Source organism: Lichenostomus cassidix, chromosome 11 (assembly GCF_008360975.1).
Source record: "Lichenostomus cassidix isolate B80296 chromosome 11, HeHo_3.0, whole genome shotgun sequence".
NCBI lineage: Eukaryota > Metazoa > Chordata > Aves > Passeriformes > Meliphagidae > Lichenostomus > Lichenostomus cassidix.
In genome coordinates this window covers 13479430-13499959 of record NC_139492.1, presented here as the reverse complement: position 1 = coordinate 13499959, position 20530 = coordinate 13479430, and the positions used below count along the sequence as shown (strand labels likewise).

The window sequence follows — 20530 nt, the reverse complement described above, 5'->3', positions numbered from 1 at the left end:
TTTAGTAAGGGAATAATCAGCAATTCATAATGGGGTTAGCAACATGTATGACACACTTTAATTTTCTCTAAGTAGCCTACAGTGGGTTTTGCTGTCAGCTACAACCACTTTATATGTCACCTTGGCCTTTAGGTTCACATTGCTAAATATGAATTTAGTAAAACATTTATTAAGCCATCCAACAAACATTTGGTTAATTGACTGTATGCTGCAACTTCATTATAAATCAGGGCACTGTAAATACTTAAACCAGATGAATTATAACCATGTCTCTGAAAGCCAGTAGTGTCATGAACAAATGAACCAGCAACAGTTTAACAGAAACCCAACCCTGAAGATACACAGCCCAAAAAAGTGCTCAATGCCACCTGGAAATGTTCTTCACTAATAAAAAACAAAGACAAAATAAAAATAATGCGTAAAAGGTGTGGGCTGGTTCAACTTCATATATGTGTGTGTGTATACACACACACACACACACACACACACATATATTTACTTTAAAATAACTCCAATAACTCCCTAAGTTAAACTGAAGGAGCTCATTTGAATTAATTAGATTTGTTTCCAACTCTTAGCACAAACCTTGTTTTTCGTCTCATGCTGGGACAGTTATTGTGCTTAGAATACAGTGTTTTGCAATCAAGGAAGTGACTCTTTAGAAGCATCCTCTCTTTTCTTCAGTAGAATTATCCATTATAAAGAACTCTAGGTTTGCAACCTCTTCCACTAAACTCAGATTTTTTCAAATAAGGAACACACAAGTAAATAAACAAAAGTCTCTTGAATTCAATGACTACAGGTGACAAGCTTTCATTTCTTTCCTAAAAAGTTTCTATTTAGTATAATTTCACAAAGCACAGCAATTTGCTTTGTCTTTGCTATTCCAAGCTCACATTACCTGATCCATTCCCAGCTTGGTTAGGTAGATGGCACTTCTTTGACAAGCTTCATCTTCACAAACTGGTAATAAATGTTCACTTTGTCCATCCCCATCTGTCAAAGAGAAAAGTCTGTCAGCTTTGAATCTACAAAATCAGAAACCCTGTTTACATGAAACAATCAGCTGTGAATACTCTTTTAAATGTGAAAAATTACATGAGATAAACTAGACCTATTCAAAACCTTCAAGCCAAGAATCTAATTTGGGTCTTTTATTTGAAGATTGCCTTTGCTGATGTATGTTATTCTCGACCCATAATATTGAGAAAGTTCTAAATTTTACTGACATACCGAGAAGAGTAAGTCCTTAGTAATTTAATCAGCCCCTGTGTTCAGTTGGGAAGAAAATTACCTTTAACACAAATCCACCATTGCAAGTCCACCATAAAAACTTATTTAATTTTCTGAACTACTTTTAAACTCTTGTGCTGTCAGCAAGACTTTAGGAAGAGTCATGAGTTCACATGTAATATCTTAATCTGTACTTAACACAAAAAACAACACTGGAGAGTTGATTAACACAATGGCTAATAAATCCCAGGATTACAGAATTAGGTAAATTTGAGTAAATGATATGTTTTCAAAAATGTTCTTTAAGCACCTTTAATCCACATATTTCCCAAACCTTTAGTAGAATAATGACCTTTTAATATTTAAACAAGCAATGACTATTTACATCTAGAATTCTGACACACAGAGCATATAGTGAGGAAAAAAGTAATAATTTACTGTCTGTTATCCACTCCAGGATAAATCTGTGTGTTCACATTCTGACCTTGCAGCCCTGACTTCCTCCCAGGAGCCAGGCCAGCACTGGACAGCTCCCTGTGTGGGCTGAGGAGAGAGCCCAGCAGGGCAGGTGAGCAGCAGTGCCAAAGCAGCAGCAGCAAGAACTGCTGCATCAATAACCACAGCTGCCAAATCCCCACCAGAACCAAACCTGGCTTGCCACAGAGATGGTACCTCCCGCTCAGGAAGATTTCAGGGAATCCACTTTTCCAGGCTATGAAGTCAAAGCTCACCATGTAATAATTAAAAAAAAAAAAAAAAAAAAAATCACCTTTTCAACTTGCCCCTTAGCCCTTAGAGTTCTGAGGAGCTGGGTATGTCATTCGAGATAACTGCAGCATTCACTGTGTACACTGAAAAGAGGTCCTCATCTGGCACGTTAATTACTTGAATCATTTCCACCACTGGATTCCATATTGTATCTATCAAATATTGCAAGTTACAGCCACAAACATCCTCTCAGCCTGGCTCTCTGACAGCAGCTTGGCTATTCCACAATAAATTACACTTCTACTGGTTTGATGTTTCAGAAATACAACTTATGAACATGTTACAAAATGGATTTCTATATGAACCACAAATGTGCTGAGTGCACCAAGGGGCTTCAGGCACACCTACTGCTTGGGTTTGCAAAAATCCAAACTAGGTTATTTAGGCAAGTGGATTTTGTAAAATTGCTTGATGAAATCTCCTTAGCTAATATGCAAAAATAAGATCATCTGCTGAAGTCACTGAGCCCCCTATTAATTTTCCAATACAGTACTGGCCACAGCCTAGTCCTGTCATACTTTACCTGGACCATAAGAAAGGCTTTCTCAGCCTGCCATCTTATACTTCTGTGAAGCTGAACCTACTTTCAGGGGCTGTGTGTACATCTATATCTGTGCACAGCCACATTTTCTGGGTCCCTCCCTGATTTGATCAGGAAGCTGAGAGATGGAAAGGAGGGTTATAAGGGGAGGAGGAGTGATGTAAATATCAGACTTCCCCAAATATCTCCAAGTGATAAAGCCAAACTTTTAGTGGCTTCCTACATCCCATCTGCCTCATGAATTACTTTACTTCACCACCAAACCCCTCCCAAATCCTCATGGTAGCTCTCTTCTCAAGGATAGAGAATTTAGGATGTGAAGTAGCCTAGGTGATAGAAATCCAGTAAGCTGACATCCAAAGAGGTGGTGGCAAAGGGAATTCCCCTGAACAGAGAAACCAACATAGCAATTATTGAATCTGACTGTCTGAAATCAGCATTAATTTTTGAAGGTGTTTGTTTTCCTTCTGCATCATCCAAGAACAACAATTAAAACATGTTACTGTTTTAAATCTTTGCTTACATGAACCAGATTAAAATACTGTTGGACTACAGTGTTCCTCTAAACTTAAATGGAAGAAAGTGTTCAATTTGCAAATTATAAACCATGGGCATATTAAAGGGTTTGCTAAAATTGAATTAAGTTGCAGAGATTTATGTTTTCTGAATATAGAATGTAAATGAAGCCCTAGTATTTTAACTGGATTTCTACAAAAGTTTCAGTCTGCAGGGATTTTAGAAGATTTTCAGTAACACACAAGGACGAAGAATCTCCTTTCTCTGTTTTAGAAAGGGACAATAACAAGGATGTTCTCCTTCTAAATTATGCTATGGAGCAGAGGAGAATATAAAATGTTTGATTCTACTTATACCGCAAACATTCATCTTGTTATGCCAATAACTTAGTTTGATAGTGTGGGTAGCTAATGTTCAGAGTAGAGCAGGACACTGATGAAAACACCCTTGCAGCTTTGAGGAATAACCAATCCATAGGGCAATGAGGACAGAACTGGCACATAATTAGACACAAAGCCATCACCTTACACATGCAGGTGTTCTAGATAAGTTACAAGCTTAAGATTTGATTTTAAAATTCAGTGCAATCAAAGAATGAATAGGAGGCAAATATGCATCAGACAACACACCTTTGTCCCTGCAAACTGAAAATACTATGATATATATTCCATATTGGAAGGACAGAGTTTCCTCAATTCCTTTGACGAGAAGATAAACATCCATTTACGTAATTTCTTTTATAGGATTATGTTTTCAGCTGCAATTTCTCTTCAATTTTGTGTAACATATATTTAAGAATCCAGTAATTAAAAAAAATAAAGTTCAAGATAAGAGAAAAATGTATTGAAAATTTACAGCAGAGTTTTGAAAAAAAATTATTTAAAAATAAATTCTGTCAAAAACCATCTTGAAAACAAGACAAGAGGCCATTCTTAAGCTCACATATCTCAAATTACTGTTGTATCCACCTCACTAAAGTTTTTCCGATAGAGATACCCATCCCATGGATACTGGACTGGTTTTGTTTGGTTGGTTTTTATTTTCCTCTTCTACACTCTGCCCAGCTGAATTTAAAGATGACAAAGATGAGATACAAAAACATTAGTTTGGTACTTAGAGCAGACAGAACAAATGTTAAACTTAAAAGGCTTCAAGAAAAGCTCCAGCATTGAGAATGTAACTGGAAATAGGACATCAGTGAAATGAGAATATCTTCTGTCGTAGCAAAATATTTTAAGAAAAACCACAATTATTCAAATACTGTATTACAGAAAACTAGTAATCAAAGAAAGAAAAGCCCAACATTTATCTCTATCATAATATTGTATCCCATTTCTTCTCCAGTTTTTATTTCTAAAGCACATCTTACAATGTACAGATCCATCTTTTATAACCAGATATAAAATGTTTCCTGCATTTCTGAAGCTTTTTCAAAGACACTGTGAAACTAACAAATCAATACAGCAGCTTTTCCCATTTTTAAAGAAAATATTTCATTCCTAATCTTTAGATGATTCCCACCTTGAAAGCACCTGCTGGAATTCAAACTACTGATGTTGAAGACCACATAAAAAACACCCTCAGTAGTTGCTCCCTGAAGAGCTCAAACTCGCTAACAACAAATTCACCTTGGACCTGGGAAACTCATCTCATCTTCATGCCTGCTTTCAATCTCAATGTAAATAAACATCCTTCAATTTTAAACTCTGACCTTGAATTTAAATTTCTCCCCATAGGAAAAGGAAGACAGAAATTCAAAGGAGTATCATTAGCACAATTGATCAGTGCAATTAGGAATTCACAAGTGACAAAATATGCATTGGTGACAGCAGCTGGATGAACCCATCTGACCTATACTGGTTTCAAGTATTGATAAAAAAATACCTTGCATAACATGTCTTTCATAATCTCCTTCAGCCTAGGTCTACCTAGGAAACCTGTTTCTGGAGACCCTCTGTAATCTTCATCCTGTTTCTGAGATCTACTAGTCTGTCTTTCTATTACTCCATGGATTAAAAAAAAAAAAAAAAATCTCATTTCAAAAATGGTGGAAATCTTATTTGTAATTTCCCTGTAATTTGTAGCAGTAAGTGTGCCCAAACACCCCAGACCCCAAATGTCCTTTGCTAGCACCACTGAGCTTGGAGCACCTTTGACACACAAACAGAAACTCAAGTGTTAATGAGCATGTGCTCAACACACCACTCTGGCTTGACTGTGATACAGAATAACTACATGGTTCATAAAGATCAAGTTTTGTAGGCAGTGAAAAGGGCTAGAAAAAGAACAGTCCCACGTACTCATCACCTGCAAACCTGTACTTATGTCTAAATACGTAAAGACAAAATTAGAAGGCTTATTCCATCTAGGAATCATGTGAGAATCATTAGCTACAACTGCCTGTTTGCTGTATTTCAAACAAAAGCTGTGGATACAGAGCCTTCTTTCCAACACTCTGTTCATGTTTGCCAAGTGCTGGCAGCTCAATCCAAGCACCCCAAAGCCACTGCCTGTGCAGATTCCTGGGAGCACACCTTGCCCAGAGAGGTTGCGTAAGAGACATGGCCAAGCTTTAACACTGATTGTGAATGTTCACTTGCAAAAAACACAGCTCAAGTACTTTCAATCTGTTCTAAAAGTAAATTTGAATAGGAGAAGGCAGAAAACAACTTGTAAATCAGATTAAACCCAACAATGTTATTAGAATTGTTAGATGCTCCAAAAGCAATACCGAGGTACTGCCACTTGAGAACACTTTTTGAAATGCATCCCCAAATAACAAATTGTTAAAGCAGTTCCACAGAAGAAACTTCTTCTGAAACCCAGAGGTATCAGATAGGTGCTTGTAAATGCAAACACATTTATAATTTACTTAGCATGAGTAAACCAGGGCAAAATGTGCTCAATCCCAATGTTTAAATTGCTTTTGAGACATAGAAAATGGTGTCACAAAAGTATTCTTTTGCAACCAGGTTCAAGGGTTATTAGTCATGCTTGTGCAATGTACTTTCCAACATTGGGCTCTGAAAGGAAAATGGAACCTGGGGAAATGACAAGTTCTGGGATCACTCACTCCAAAACTGTTTCATAATAGAGCAAGATAAAGCTGTAGCTATGAAGAGCAAGACAGTTTTTGGTGGGTGTATGATCTAAACCCTTTTAATTTAAATGCTCTGTAGTTCTGCTGCAGTGTAATCTTACTTCTGTTCCTTTAAAAACAAAAATAGAATCAACTTTTTGGGGTTATTATGAGATCATAGACTGATTATTGTAACTCATTACAGTTCTGTTAAATAAAAAGAAACTGTTTTCTAGCAAGCTGGGGGTTGGACTCGATCTGTAGAGGTCTCTTCCAACCCTAACTATTCACTGAAATAGAAATAAGTTAACTATACAGGCTAAGAAATTCACCTTTCATAACTCTGAACATAAAAATAAGACCCTGCATATACCACAAAATTCTCAGCCATGCATTTCAAATCTACTGCTCTCTCTTGAAGAGCACACATTCAAAACTAGCCCTGGTTCTGTATTATCACACATCTTTTTCAGTGCAGTTTTCCAAGTTCTCTTGGAAAGGGTGAGAAACAAGTTCTCAACTTGGTACAATAAAAGCCAAGAAGTTTTTCTTTGCTGTCAGTTTGACATCCAAATAAGGCTAGGGAATCTCTTGTTTAATACAAATCAGCCTAATGAATGATACGCTTTCTATTTCAACATACATTTAGGTTGCTCACCTCTCTCCCCCTTGTCTTTGCCCAGTTCTCATTCTCCTCTCTCAGGAGCCTTTCATTTACAGCTCTTAAGAACAGTAGGAGGATAAGGAGGAAAAAAGCCCTGTTAGGGCAGTGCTAAAAACAATACCCTTCTGGGGCAGGCAAGAAGCCTACAATGAGTATAACTGAGTTTGATATTCAAACAAAATAAAGGTTTGTTTGAAAGCTGATTATCTTAAATTTATCTTCTCAAGTAATAATATCATTAGAATTCTTTTGTCACTCTGTGCTTTAGGTGCTCAATGAGATGGTCACGACAGAGACAGTTATGATAAATTACTAAGATAACTACATATTATTAAAAGCATCAATGTCAACTGCTTTTAGAAAATGTGAATCATAACTTTAAAAAACAGATGCAAAGAGCTTTTACAGATGATTCAAAGTTCTGTGGACATTAAATAAACCCCTACAACCGTCTTCTACACACTAAATCAATTCTAAGTCCTTCCAAAGAATCCGTATTGACAGCTCCACTGCATAGAAGCACTTAAACAGTGTGCCAGCAAACTGCACACAGAGACTTCCAGGCTGCACCAGAGCCAACAGAGCAGCCTTCTGTCTTAAATGGAAATTCCACAACTAACCACAATCCAAGCAGGGAAAAGAAACTACATTAAATACAATGAGGACCCCTCCCCCGCAGTTTTGTATATTGCATAAGAAAAAGCATCACTGAAACTCCCATTCCAGTTTATGCTGAAAGCATCCTGTTTCACATGTTTCATGTCAAAACAAACTCCAAAGCCTGGCTCTACATTTGGAGCTCTGTGATGCTATATATGTTAAAAGCTCCCATGGCAACAAAGCTCCAGGTGCTGACAAATGAAGGGATAACAGTGGTGTAACTTCCTTGGGTCAGCTCAACCGGGGTCAAGAGCTCCTGTTGTATCAACCATGAACAGTGCCAAAGAAAAATTCAATCCTGAGATGAAGTTGTTCAACAAGGAACGAATAAACAAATGCCATGTGCTCCACTCCTCCAATTTTGCTGTTGAAAAGAAAGTAAAGTAATTCTTAATGTACAAGCCCCTTTGGCAAAAATTAACACGAAGCAACAACAATTTTTTTCCCAGGAGATAAATTAGCATTTGTCAGCAGCATGTGAGAGATCTTGGCAAAATATGGGAAACTGATTTTCCCCCTCAGAAAAGGACACTGTTTGGGAACTACATTTAAAACATTCAGGTATCACTGTTGAACATTTCTGGTTACCAATTACCAAGTAAGACAGACTTAGCTCCTAAACCCACCTCCATGGATTCAGAACACAAGTGTCAATTAACTTGCTATGTCTCTATAAACTGTTTTTTCAGAAGTGCATCTGGTACTGAAAGAATCTCTTCCATATCTGAAGTCTCTCACAATGCTTCATTTCCTTCAAATTTTGCATCTTTTTCATCTAAACTGATCACAGTAAAACCAGCTCTTCTCATAAGCAGAGCACTTCACACACACAGAACTATTGTCATCCTGCACCTTAAGGTTCTTAGAGAATCCTTTCATTGACTACAGGAGCACTAAATATTTTCACAACACAGAGCTCAGAGAATGGTTTTCTTAAGGGGTTATTTACCAAAATGTACCATTAAAATTTTCCTTTCATACATTGCTAGTGCATCTGAGGATGCAACATTCTGAAGGAAAACAGAAATTCAGATGATAAAATGAAGTTGACAGACAAAACTAAAAGGTACAAAACCAAAATGCAACTGCAGGCACAAAAGCAGTACATTTTAGGCATCATCAGTTGCAGGATAATTATGGTCTACTTTAAACAAAAATCTTTCAACAAAACGCATTTGGCACAGTGCAATGAAAGGCTGAAAAACCCCCCAAAGGTTAGGCACTATGTTATCCTGTTTAAACATAATTAAGTGGTAATAATGAGCTATCATTTCCTACAAGGAAAGTGATAATTACTACCACATGTCATACAAGTAGTTAACATACATGAAATAGTTCCATTACTGGGTAGGGGGGAGAACAGAGAAGACTCTCTTAGGATTATTAGTTGGATGAGTGGATTTTAAATATGAGAAAGAACTGAGTTCAGGTCTCTAAAAGACTTTCAGAGAACTTTAACAAACTCAGCCCATACTTGGCCAAAAAGCAAGCAAGTGTGCATAGTAGGAGTGAATGCAAATTTCTTAAATTAGAGAAGAGAAAGGGCAGCAGCTAAGAAACCAAATGGTGACTGAAAAATAGAGGACTGAGCTGGTTAAATGCTACCTAGAGAAAGGAAGAGTTGTACTGTATTTACTTATGTGGTCACCATAGGCAGGATGATCAAGTTTGATTTCAAAAAGCTGTTTTTATTCTCATTTATAACTCTCATAAATGCAGGCCACAACAAAGTTCTGTGCCTTAACTATGCAAAATCAATGACTGATCAAACTTTTACATTCTCAGATACCAAAGGATGATCTATCAATCTCCGCTATCCAACTGAACCAATCATCGTTAAATAGCAATTATGACACCAATTTCCTACAGAAATGAATTAATGGACTGTATAATCAGCACAATATCCTGTGCTAATCATTTCTGACTCACTACTTTAAAAACATATGTCATTAATCTTTAAATTAACGAGAAAATAGCAGGTTTTTGTGTCCAAAATATGGTTCACATTCATCTCATCCTAAAAAAATTGGTCCTTTTCAGATTGTCCCATTGAAATCGTTCAATTTCTTTAAAAATACAACATTTTCCTAGTAATTTAAGTGACAATTAATAAAACTCTCCATATATTTTCAAGTATTTATCAGGATTCTAGACAACATCTATGATTTCCTCTAAAGACAGTACAAGCAGATCTTATAAAAATCCTCTGCTGGCTGGCAGATAACAACAGCGCAGGATTAATCATTTTTGCTATAGCAACCACTGCACTGCAATTACCATAGTGACATGAGAAGAATAGAAAAAGTAATAATGAAGAGCTCTTACTTGTTTGGAGCAATGTGGTAGCTAAATAAGTGCAGAATTCTCTAGTGCCCAACTCTGCTCACCTTAATCAATTGAAATGCCATTGTAATAAATGTCAAAAAGCATTTCTGATTTATTTTTAAAAGGGCAATACAAATTTGTCAATTGTTCCCTGTCCTTTGGTCAGATTAATGTACAAATCACTGCTATCATGTAACAGAGGGGTGCGCTACTTATTACAGAGGGTCCAACTTAGACATAAAGTGTAAGGTCTACTTACTGCATTACCAGAAATGTATTGATATAGACACATATGCTTCTATGTAACTTTCCATTAAAATATACACAAATATATAAATATATGTATATATAAACACAGTGGATTTTCAGATACTTACAAACATATATTTGTGTATCTTTTTAATGAAAAAAAATATTTTTTCAGTACTTCAGGAACACTTGGTACTAAGATTATACGAACATCTGTGACAGGTCCTCATGAGTCACCTAATTGCTGTTTTTTCCAACTCCACTTATCCAAATAATTTATAGTTTATAGCTGTTGTTCAACCTGCTTAGTTTAAGAAAGGAAATCTTACCCCAAATTAGTTCTCAGTCAGAATCTTATACAAAGCTCCCCCCTCTTTTTCAAATGACAGGTAAATACTCATGGCTGAGAAGAGTACTTCAAATAAAATTTTCAGCAGCAGGAAAGAATGTTAGACAAAGTGACCTTTTGAAACACTGCTTATTTTGCTAAGTTGCAGGTGTGGTCAGCAAACCAGACTCTTACACTGCAGGAGTGCAACAGGGTGCAAGTAGAAGGGTGGGTGTAAGAGGGAAGGCAGCAGCCCAAGTGGCAGCCCCAAACACGTCTGGACCTGACACCGGTGCAGAGTCCAACATGCACAAGGTTAAGTACACGAGAAGTGGCAGAGTGAAAACACAGACATTACAGAACCCTTTGAGACCTTTAGCAAATGGCAAAGCTGGCACATCAGCTGTGAGGTACAGAAAATGTCAAGGAAGGGGAAGAAAAATAGAGGCAGGCAACACAAAAGTAAGAATGTCAGAGGCTCGTGACTGTATGTTGAACATTTGTAGTGCCAGTGGCTGTGTCCCAGTGCTAAGAGGAGGATGCCTGTGGCAGAGCAGAATGTGAGTGTGCAGCCCATTCTGCATCACACAGAGCTAGGCTAAACCTGCCCAGGCAGAAGGCAGCAAGCACAATCTTCTAACACATCTCATTTTCCATTTCATTGTCGTATTTTGATTTGTTGTGCAATCAATCAGGCCCCACTACAGATAACCAAATTATTCCAAACTGCAAACCATCATACCTTCCTTTGACTTACAACAATCATTATTCTGTCAGTTTTGAAATGACAAAATGAAAACAGGAGAGGTTCAAGTCTGACAAACCATTTCTAGTAATGCATTGTCTTTAACTCCAGCTCAGTACAAGCAGCTGTATGCTCAAAGCCAGCCTTCTGAAGTATCTAAACATAATAGACATAGCAGTGGGGAAATAAATGCAGTTGCTGTGATAGAGCATTATACTCTAATGTGAGATTTTGCCCCTCCGTTGTTGGACTGGTGCAGAAAAAAAATATCAGAATGAAAATTAAAAGCCTTTTTTCCTCCTACCATTTACTATATAGCCATTCTTACACCCAACTATTGCAGTCTAAGTACAATTTTTGGATGGTGGGATATTATTCAGCTTCCTTCAGACTGCATTTCATAAAGAACATGGAATTTCAGATTACTTCCCTTCATTACTCATATGCTGTTTTAGTACCATATTCACTTCAACATTCTCTAAAACTCTGTTCAGTGAGAAAGTAAAGTATTTGTTGTATTGAGTATCTTAAATTGACGCTAGAAAGATGGAAGGAAAAAAATTATGCTTTGCTTCATTTCATACCCTGCTCTGAAATCATAGTCATAAGTATTTCCATAGTTGTCAGGATGAACTTTGTTCTTTTATCAAAGCACACAGATACATTTATAGCAACCTCTTCACTCGCTTAGGAAATTTCATGAGCAGAAACACCACGAAACCTTTCCCATTCTTCCCCCTGGATAAAGTGGATCTTGAACAAAGATGATGTATGCAGTTGTCAGGAAGAGAAAGCAGGACCCTCACATGGCAAGATCTGAGTGTTCTCTCCCAGAGGTGAAGGGGCTGAGACCATTCAGAGAAACCAGGTTGGTTGGTGTCTCCTCCCATGGTGACACTGAGAGTCCCTGGCCTCCCTCTGCTCTGTCACATCTGCTGTTCTACATTGATTTTTACAGGCAGGCATTTTTACAGGCCCTGCACACACTTTCTCCCATGATATTCATCCTCACCAGACATTGCTCCACTGCTGCCTCACAGCAGTGCTCTGCCTATGAATTTGATGAGAATTAGCAGAGCAGGACACTAAACAAGTGGTGGTGAACTCCAGCCCAGCAGCCCCTGGGCCACTGCCCTCCCTCCCAACCTCTGCTGTACCAATCCACTGCCCTGCTCTAGCACTGCACACCCCATTTAGCCACAAGTTCAAAGTTTCAACTTTATAATTTGAACAGTTCCACTTCTCTTTACAAAGATATCCCAGGGTTTATTAAAATTCCATTAATTACTATAAATTTCTAAAATTATGATGTATCATTTAGGCTCATTAGCCACCTAACACAGAGATAAAATTATCCTACATTAAGATTGCTTTTCACATTGCCCTTGTTAAAAAAAATGATAAAAATTTCTATTTAGCACCTATTAAGACACATTATTCAGAACATCAGCTTGGAAAATGATTACAAAAGACCCAGCACACTTTATTCTTTTTTAACTGCAAAAACTGTATTATTCTATTCTTTCCTTCCTATATGATACAGACAAGTATTCAAATTTGAAGATAAATAGTAAAATATTTTAATAAAACTGTGCCAAGGATTTTAGAAAATGGGGTAAACATTTCACAGAAGAGCCTGGAGCATAGTTCAGGTTCTACCTTACTTCATTCCCTGTAGATCTGATCTAAGGACCATTACCCACCCAGCAGAGGTGTCTTGCATTCACATCTCATCCTCAAAACACTTGTAAGTGGCAGCACAGAGCAAGTGAGTCACACTCTGGGGGGTCTAGAAGTTTAAAAATTGTCACTTTCTTTAAAATAAAATTTTAAAGAAAATGTTGAAACAAGGCTACCATTTGACAACATTTAAAAACAGGCTCAGTCTCACTGTTAGTATGTGTGTGGTATAAATACAGTAAATTACATTTTTAAGAAGTTATTTGCAGTCAATTATGTCAGCAGAATCAGGCCTGCAGCACTTTCCTTTGGGTTGGAAAACTGTTGTTTTAGTGGACAGAAAAATAGTATTTTTTGCACTACAAAACCAACATGCCCCATTCTCTGTAACATGACACACACACTGATAAGCCACAATTGACTGGAAAGGTACATTCTAATAGAAAAATATAGGCTTTCACTAACCCTTGCAAAAATAGATTTACATATAAATTAAAAATTTCTCCTGTCCAAAAGCCTTCCAGAATTTTCAATTACAACCATTAAGATTTTACCATGTTCCAGCAATCTATTGACGTAATTTTATTTCATTTATATTTTGTCTTTATTAGTTCACAGAAGTGAAGAATTTAGAAAAATTTAATCAGATAATGTCTCCTGAACAAGATTAGAGAAAAAATAAAATCATGGCAAAATAAGCGTCTGAAAAAATTAACTTTAGTGTTGTACCACACCTCAAAGCAACAAAAACTAGATACATGTGAGGCAGAATGTGCTGGGATAACCAAAGCTGTATTTGTTAATAATTATTCCCAGCCATTTCAAGATGTACAGATGGACATAACACATTAAAGAGAAAAAGCAGAGTAACATAGAAACCCCATCCCCCTGTAGAGTACCTAACCAAAACATGAGAAAGAAACACTCAGGACAGTGCAAAAAAAGAAAACTCACCAAAATCTGCAAACACAGATTGTCCAACAACTTTGGCACCACTGGGCATTTCCTTACTTTTTCCAACTTTAGAGAAGTTCCCATCCTAGCAAAGAGGACAAAGATGATGGAAAGACTGAACTGCAGAGTAAGTGATAAAAACTGACTTTTCAATCAAAGAAAATACAGATCACTAATAAAGGATTCTAGTAGATAAGAGAGAGAAATCTCAGCTATGGAAAAAAACTGCACTCTTCAAAATTGGGACTAAGTTCTTGCATTTCTAATCCTTCCTGGATTCTTATGGAAATCCAGCAATAGTAATATTCAGATACAATTTCCATATATTTTGCTGTGCTATGAGGAAGACATTGGTTATTTCAGCAGCATTATCTAAACGAAAATTAAGTGATTATGAATACTAAATGTGCATTTTTGCATACTGACATGTGATTTTATAGACATATGTAATATATAACAACACACCTGCACGCCTGTTAAAAACAGGGTCCTGATTTGCCTTCTAATTAGGAAATAAATTGATTTTATATTAGGTCTGGCTTGGAACTCGTTTTACTTATCTGTTATTAAAATCTAGGCCTACAGAAAACAATAGTCCATTATACCATCAGAAAGACAGAAAGTGCTGGATTCTTGTTTATCACAGGATTGGATCACAACTGGAACAGACCCATTTTGAAGTGTTGAGTTTTCACAGCCATGTCAGATGACCCAAGGCCCATGTTCCCAGTCAGTGCCATCAGCTCCTGCATAGCGCTCTGCACACACATGCCCAGCAAGGCACGGAGCCAAAGGCTTGGGAATGGAGCAGTTATCCACATCCAACATGACTCGTGTCATATTTGGTTTGTAGACTTCAGTGCAACTCTGGACACAGTTAGTACTGTTTGTACTGCATGTCTGACTGCATATCTTTACCTTGACATATAATTTACAATGATTCTGATGAGAAAAATGAAAATTGATGCATTTCCATGCAGTAAAATAGAAGAGGCCCTGCTCTTAGCTGGCCCCAAAAGCATATCTTGCATAGGCAAATATTTAAAAAGCATTTTATAGTGCATCAATGAAGGCAATTACTTTGTTCTACAAAGCACAATTTAACAACTTTTAATGGATCAATTAAGATATTTTTAGTTTCATACACATGTACATACATGTTATATGTATGAACTATTGTACTGGGTTGATTGATCCCAACAAATAGAATTCTTTGTTTCTAAAGATAAGCAAGTCTATCCATACAAAATATATCACGCAGGATAATATTTAGAACGAGAGCACACAATTTGTAAGAAAATGAAAAAAGCCTTACAGGAGACAGGACAAACACCTTGTGTACTTACTAACACTCAATAGTCAATGTTTTTGAAAGTCTACCTAAAGCTGGAAATACAGGGTTCATGACTCACTGCTTTCATTACTCTTGCCTGGTTGAAGACAGCCACATTATCACTCTGTTCTACAGTGACTCACTGTGATAGGATGGATACATTTTCAGGTAAACTCTCAAAAACTCCATCAGCTGATAAGAAGCACTTTAAGTACTTTATATTATCATAAAAAAGTGAACTTTTAGCTATAGTCCTTTTGGATAACAAGATACAAAGGATGCCCCTGGCTAGGTTAGGCAATACAAAAGCAGAACCTAAATAAATAAACAAATCAATAAATATTAATCCACTAATCTATTACTCTTCAACCCTGAATTTAAGTTATGATATTTAGCTAACACAGGACTTGGGATTTCCTCAAATGCAACTTGCACATGTATTGTAATAGTCAGAACTGACATTTGGAATCTCTGTCCCAGAAAATCTTACCCAAGACCTGGAGTCATGTATCTAACAAAGCTTACTTAAAAAAAACAAGTCTTTCAGACAGCACAAATAAAACCAAACTGATCTGTCTTTTATCTAAAAATCACCATAAATGTCAGAAGATGATTCTTTGGAGTTTATAATTTGTCTGTATTTCAACAGAATGGTTATGTGTGTTTTCTCTCTTACCTTATTTACCCACGTCTCAAACTGAATGGTTTTGGAATTTGGTGATGTAGTAAGGAACAAATCTGCAAGGAAAATACAAGAGAAATAAAATATTTAACAGTAGACTCCACACACAAATATTTGATCACTTAGAAAATATATATAATTTTTAAAATACCTATATTTTAGAAGTTACAAATATATTACATTCCAATGATGTTTGGAAATATATATATTAAGTAAGAAAGATTAAAAACCCACCCCATAAAACTATTTTCATGTCTTTACTCTTCTGTATAAATAAATATCAATACATATCAAGTAGCCTTTTATTTGGGATAATATGTTGAATTAAACAACATATACACTGTTGACAGGAGAAAAAAAAGTAGTTGGAGAAATATTTCTGGCTTCCTGTACACTAAAATTGAAACATCAAAACAGTGCAAAATAGAGCTTCAAAGGATTTAATTGGCAAGGCCTAAAAAGGAGCTCATTCATCACCTTTAGAAAAGTCCCCAAATTTGGAAATTGGGAAGAAAAAACTTTTACTAAAAAAAAAAAAAAGTGGAGGAATAAAAAATAATAAAAAATTTAAGTCCAGTGTTCAGAAATCCAGATTTAAGAAAACCACTCTTCTAGATTTAAACAGTTGTTTTCTTTTTGTCTCCTTCCCCCCTGCAATTTCAACTGCCATTCTTTGAGCTAGAACACAATGGTTACTTTGCAGGGAAAAAAAAAAAAAAGAAAAGAATATTAATGCTTTACCCTGAGGTGTTTTACTGAATAAGCAGCTAAATGGCTGTACAGGGAATTTCAAATGGTACAATAAGGGATATTGTCTTCCAGGGAAAAAAACCCAGCAACAAACAACAAACACAGAACTCCAAACTTCCCCACACCTAACAAACAAAACCCAAATGGAAACCCCACATTACCCAAAAAACAACAAAGATTTTGTTTATAGATTTCTCTCCCCCCCACAGCTTAAAGGCTCTACCATTTTATTTTATTCCTCTGAATATCTGAAATGGCCATTTCCTTTACAGCTTACACATGAAAAGCATGATAGTGCACTTCATTGGAATGAATTACAGTGATACCTAAGGACTTCTTGAAGGCGAGACAAAAGTAATGAAAATAATTTGAAGACAGCATAAATGTAAGTTAGAAAACTTATATATACTTTCAAATATTAACTTTGCATCTAGAAGGAAGCTTGCGCAATACTGTTGATTACTATCGGATAGAAACCAGAAAAAATATTAAAAAATCCAATTCATTCACAGGGGGAAAAAGAGAAACATGGAATAACAGAAGCCTTAACTCATTTGCCTACAGGCCAAAATGCCACTGTATCTTAGAAAAATAGTTTTGAGGTTTAAATAGTTATTTCAACTAGGGTTGTCCTCGCTGTACTTGGTGCTGAAATTTGCAACAAGCTGTGGGCTCTGCTGCATACAGGTAATGCCACCACAGGCTCTTGAAGTGTTGTACTGAAATACCCAGCAAAGGAGGAGCATTTGATCCCCAGCTGGAGCAGGCTGGGTGAGCCTCACAGACATTGGCTGCACTGTACCCTCTGCCCAGCACCTCTCTGACTCTGCTTCACACACTGCAGAGCTGAGCTTCCACCTTCACTGCTCAGTCAATGCTCCCTGCTGAGTCCTCTGTGCAAGGGAAGATCTTGGGGAGCAGCATCTCAGCATTCCCACTGGCAGTGCTATGTTTATACATATTTTGGGACTCAATCCCAGAATGAGACAAAATGGCACAGCTGCCAACACCAGGCATAACTCACCCAGTGTCACCATGCTAGAAATTCAGCTCTCAAGGCTTGAGGCTGAATGTGCCCAGCTCCCTCAGCATTTCATCAGAGAGCTGCTGCAGTCCCTTCATCAGCTTTGTCACCCTCCTCTGGCCCTGCTCCAGGAGCTCCATGTCTCTCCTGTCCTGAGGATCCCAGACTGGGCACAGCACTCCAGGTGATGCTCACTGGGGCTGAGGAGAGGGGCAGGATCAGCTCCCTGACCTGCTCCAGTGCTCTTCCTAAAGCCCCCCAGGATCCCATTGGGCCTTCTGGTCTCAAGGGCACACTGCTGGCTCATGGACAGTATGTTGTCCACCAGGACCCCCTGGCCCTTCTCAGAGCTGCTCCAGCAGGTTCCCACAGCCTGTGCTGGTGCTGGGCTTGTTCCTGCCAGGTGCAGGACCCTGCACTGCCTCTCTCCAGCAGCTTAAAGACACTTTTATTCAGCAAAGTTCCTGTTTTGAACTGAACTCCCTCCCCCAAACCAGATTCTCTTTAAAGTCAGTAAATTACTTTTGCACTCTGTTCCTTTCCGTGTACTCCTCCATCTCCTTTTCCCTAAATCCAGGCACACAGCACTATACAGAACAAATGGAACCAACACAGCAGAGCAGTTCCAAGGCTGCTGTAATATCACACTGCACTGGCAAAACGCAAAGGCAGGCAAAGAGAGCAGATAATCTTCTAAAAATAGTGTAGAGGAGCTGCCATGCTGCTCCTACATTAAAGGAACAAACTGTGATTTCCCACAGGACAGCTTAATACAGGTACAGCAACCCCACCTCTACTTCTAGAATAGTTCTGAACCCATTCCACTGGTACCGTATTGCCAGTTGTCCTCCTTTTTAGCCTTAAGCCTTCTTAGAAGCTACACGTTTGAAATACTCATGCATGATTCTGGGATTAAACTTTATTGCACTGAAACCAAATCAAATCCTTAATATTTACAAGTAATTTTCCATTTTGATCAAGAATGTCAGAGATTTCAAAACAAGCAAAACAAGAGCATTTCTTTGAAACAGCAGTATAAAAAGCTAATGCAATTTAGACACTCCAAATAACTATTCACAAATTTGTATAGCTCGAAACAAGTGTTTTCTCCCAGGTTTGTGAAAGAAATGTAGAAGGAAAAACAAGTCCTGTATGGAACTGTGTTCTAGACCAGTTAATTCCCAAATGTAACTTTCAACGTATCTTACTTTATGATTCCTTCTGGTTTGATTATGTAAGTTTTTGACTCTAAGACCATCTCAGAGAAGAAACAAGTAAGAATCTGTGCAATTTATAAATATCTAACAGCCATAGCAAGAATCCTTGCAAGCATTTCCTTTCCAAAGAAATGGTGTCCATGACAGTTATCACCCACTTCACTGCTACTGCTTTCTGTGTCTATTATTACTAAATTCTTATCTATTTAAGAGCTGCAGGAGAACAGATGGAGCCAACAAATGCATTAATATCTGCATGATCAGTACTGGGGTTACACAACAATGAAGACATACACAGCTCTTTTCTACAGTTTTTGTATTACAGTACACTAACCATGTCGAAAACTGCAATATTTCTGTTTTGCTTCTGGCTATATCAAGAAAACTCAACCTCTTTTTCCTACAAGGAATGCCTATCATATTATATATGCTCAGAAAAAGTCACTTGTCTAAAGATATGCTGCACACTGCCTTTGGAAGGCAGTTCAGGATGGAATTTCAGCTGTAAGAAACAAAATCTATTCCATAAAGACCTCTAAGTTTAAAAAGCACAAAGTATTGAGGGCTGTTCAAATTCTTATGAACCTAACAGCAGCACAGTGAGAGATATTTCCAAGCTGAGGTTATTAAATCAACTAATCTGGAGCTCAACAAGCAATTATTAATAGAATACAAAGGTGATAGTTTTACTAGACAACAGGTACATGAAGGGATGCTAAAAACAACAGGCAAGGGGGTACCTTTAACAGCCCTATGGTAATAGTAGATTCTGTAAATATACAAATGGAAACAGGAAAAAAAAAATTCAGCTTGGCCACTTTCCTGCTGCTGCCAGAGAAAGAATATTGAGCTAGCTGGATGGACCACTAGGGCCTGCAGAGCCCTTCTTGCATCCCTAATTTCTGACATGATGTAGCAAAGATATGGAAAATACTCGGTAGTTGCGATGGGGGAAGATCTCTATGTCAGATTCAGCAGCATTTCTTGAGATGTAGCACCTACAGCCTAAGTGAATGGGTAGAAGTAGAAAACCAGTACTGCCTGAGAGGAAACCTTTCTCTTAAACATATGCAAAGCAAAGTGTGTTCACATTTAAATACACTTTCCTATTTTGGATTTAACAGCCAGTGATTAACATAAAAACAACATAAGTAATAGGAATATTCATCAACAAAATTCAACAGCCTGGGAATATGATAAGGAAGCATGGAGATTACCCAGCATTTTAGATCTACAATACAGAAAATCAACCTAAATATACACCAAACACTTAATACAGAAAGTATCTGATAATGCTGCAACACAAAACCACTGTGTATTAGCATTTACTCACAACCTTCCCTAAAAAGTAAGTTGGTGAGTGAATTTGGCTATAATTTAACTGGCTTAGTAATAAGATGCTGCTATCCAAGCTCTGCTACATCTGATCACCAGTTTATATATATATATGGAAAAACACTGAATTCAGCACTCATTCTTTCAAAACAAGGAAAGAGATTATTAGAATATATGTTTCTGCCTGTAAAAGGGAAGCTATTCAAGTACTGTATTCCAAGCTCCAGTAACCTAAAGCTTGTTATAGAGGAACCATAGAACCTCCATCCATCTTTATTTGATGGGATCAGGGAATTGTGACATTGGATCAACCTATGGCCCACTGAAGACTGAAAAATTTTCCCTGAAAGCTACATAAAACTTGACTGGCTAGACTGCATTGAGTTTATTTAGTGCCTTTAGATCTTTCTTGTATCAATGTCCAAGTCATCCCAGATACAGCCTGAA

At 37.3% G+C, this 20530-nt stretch overlaps 1 protein-coding gene and 1 long non-coding RNA gene across 2 annotated transcripts in view; one reads left to right on the top strand and one right to left on the bottom strand.

The window, feature by feature from the left end:
- ITFG1 (integrin alpha FG-GAP repeat containing 1) overlaps window positions 1-20530 on the bottom strand; it is a 73647-nt gene that overhangs the window by 35306 nt on the left and 17811 nt on the right. The window contains exons 7-9 of the mRNA XM_085071923.1: window positions 15752-15813; window positions 13743-13827; window positions 902-996 (exon numbers count right to left, since the gene is read on the bottom strand). Of these exons, the coding sequence (XP_084928049.1) occupies window positions 902-996; window positions 13743-13827; window positions 15752-15813 (242 nt within the window). The remainder of the gene's footprint in view (window positions 1-901; window positions 997-13742; window positions 13828-15751; window positions 15814-20530) is intronic.
- The window catches only part of LOC146432337 (uncharacterized), a 136989-nt gene that overhangs the window by 102381 nt on the left and 14078 nt on the right, over window positions 1-20530 (top strand). Inside the window, exon 4 of the long non-coding RNA XR_014854559.1 lies at window positions 16780-16892. This is a non-coding gene — a long non-coding RNA (uncharacterized LOC146432337). The remainder of the gene's footprint in view (window positions 1-16779; window positions 16893-20530) is intronic.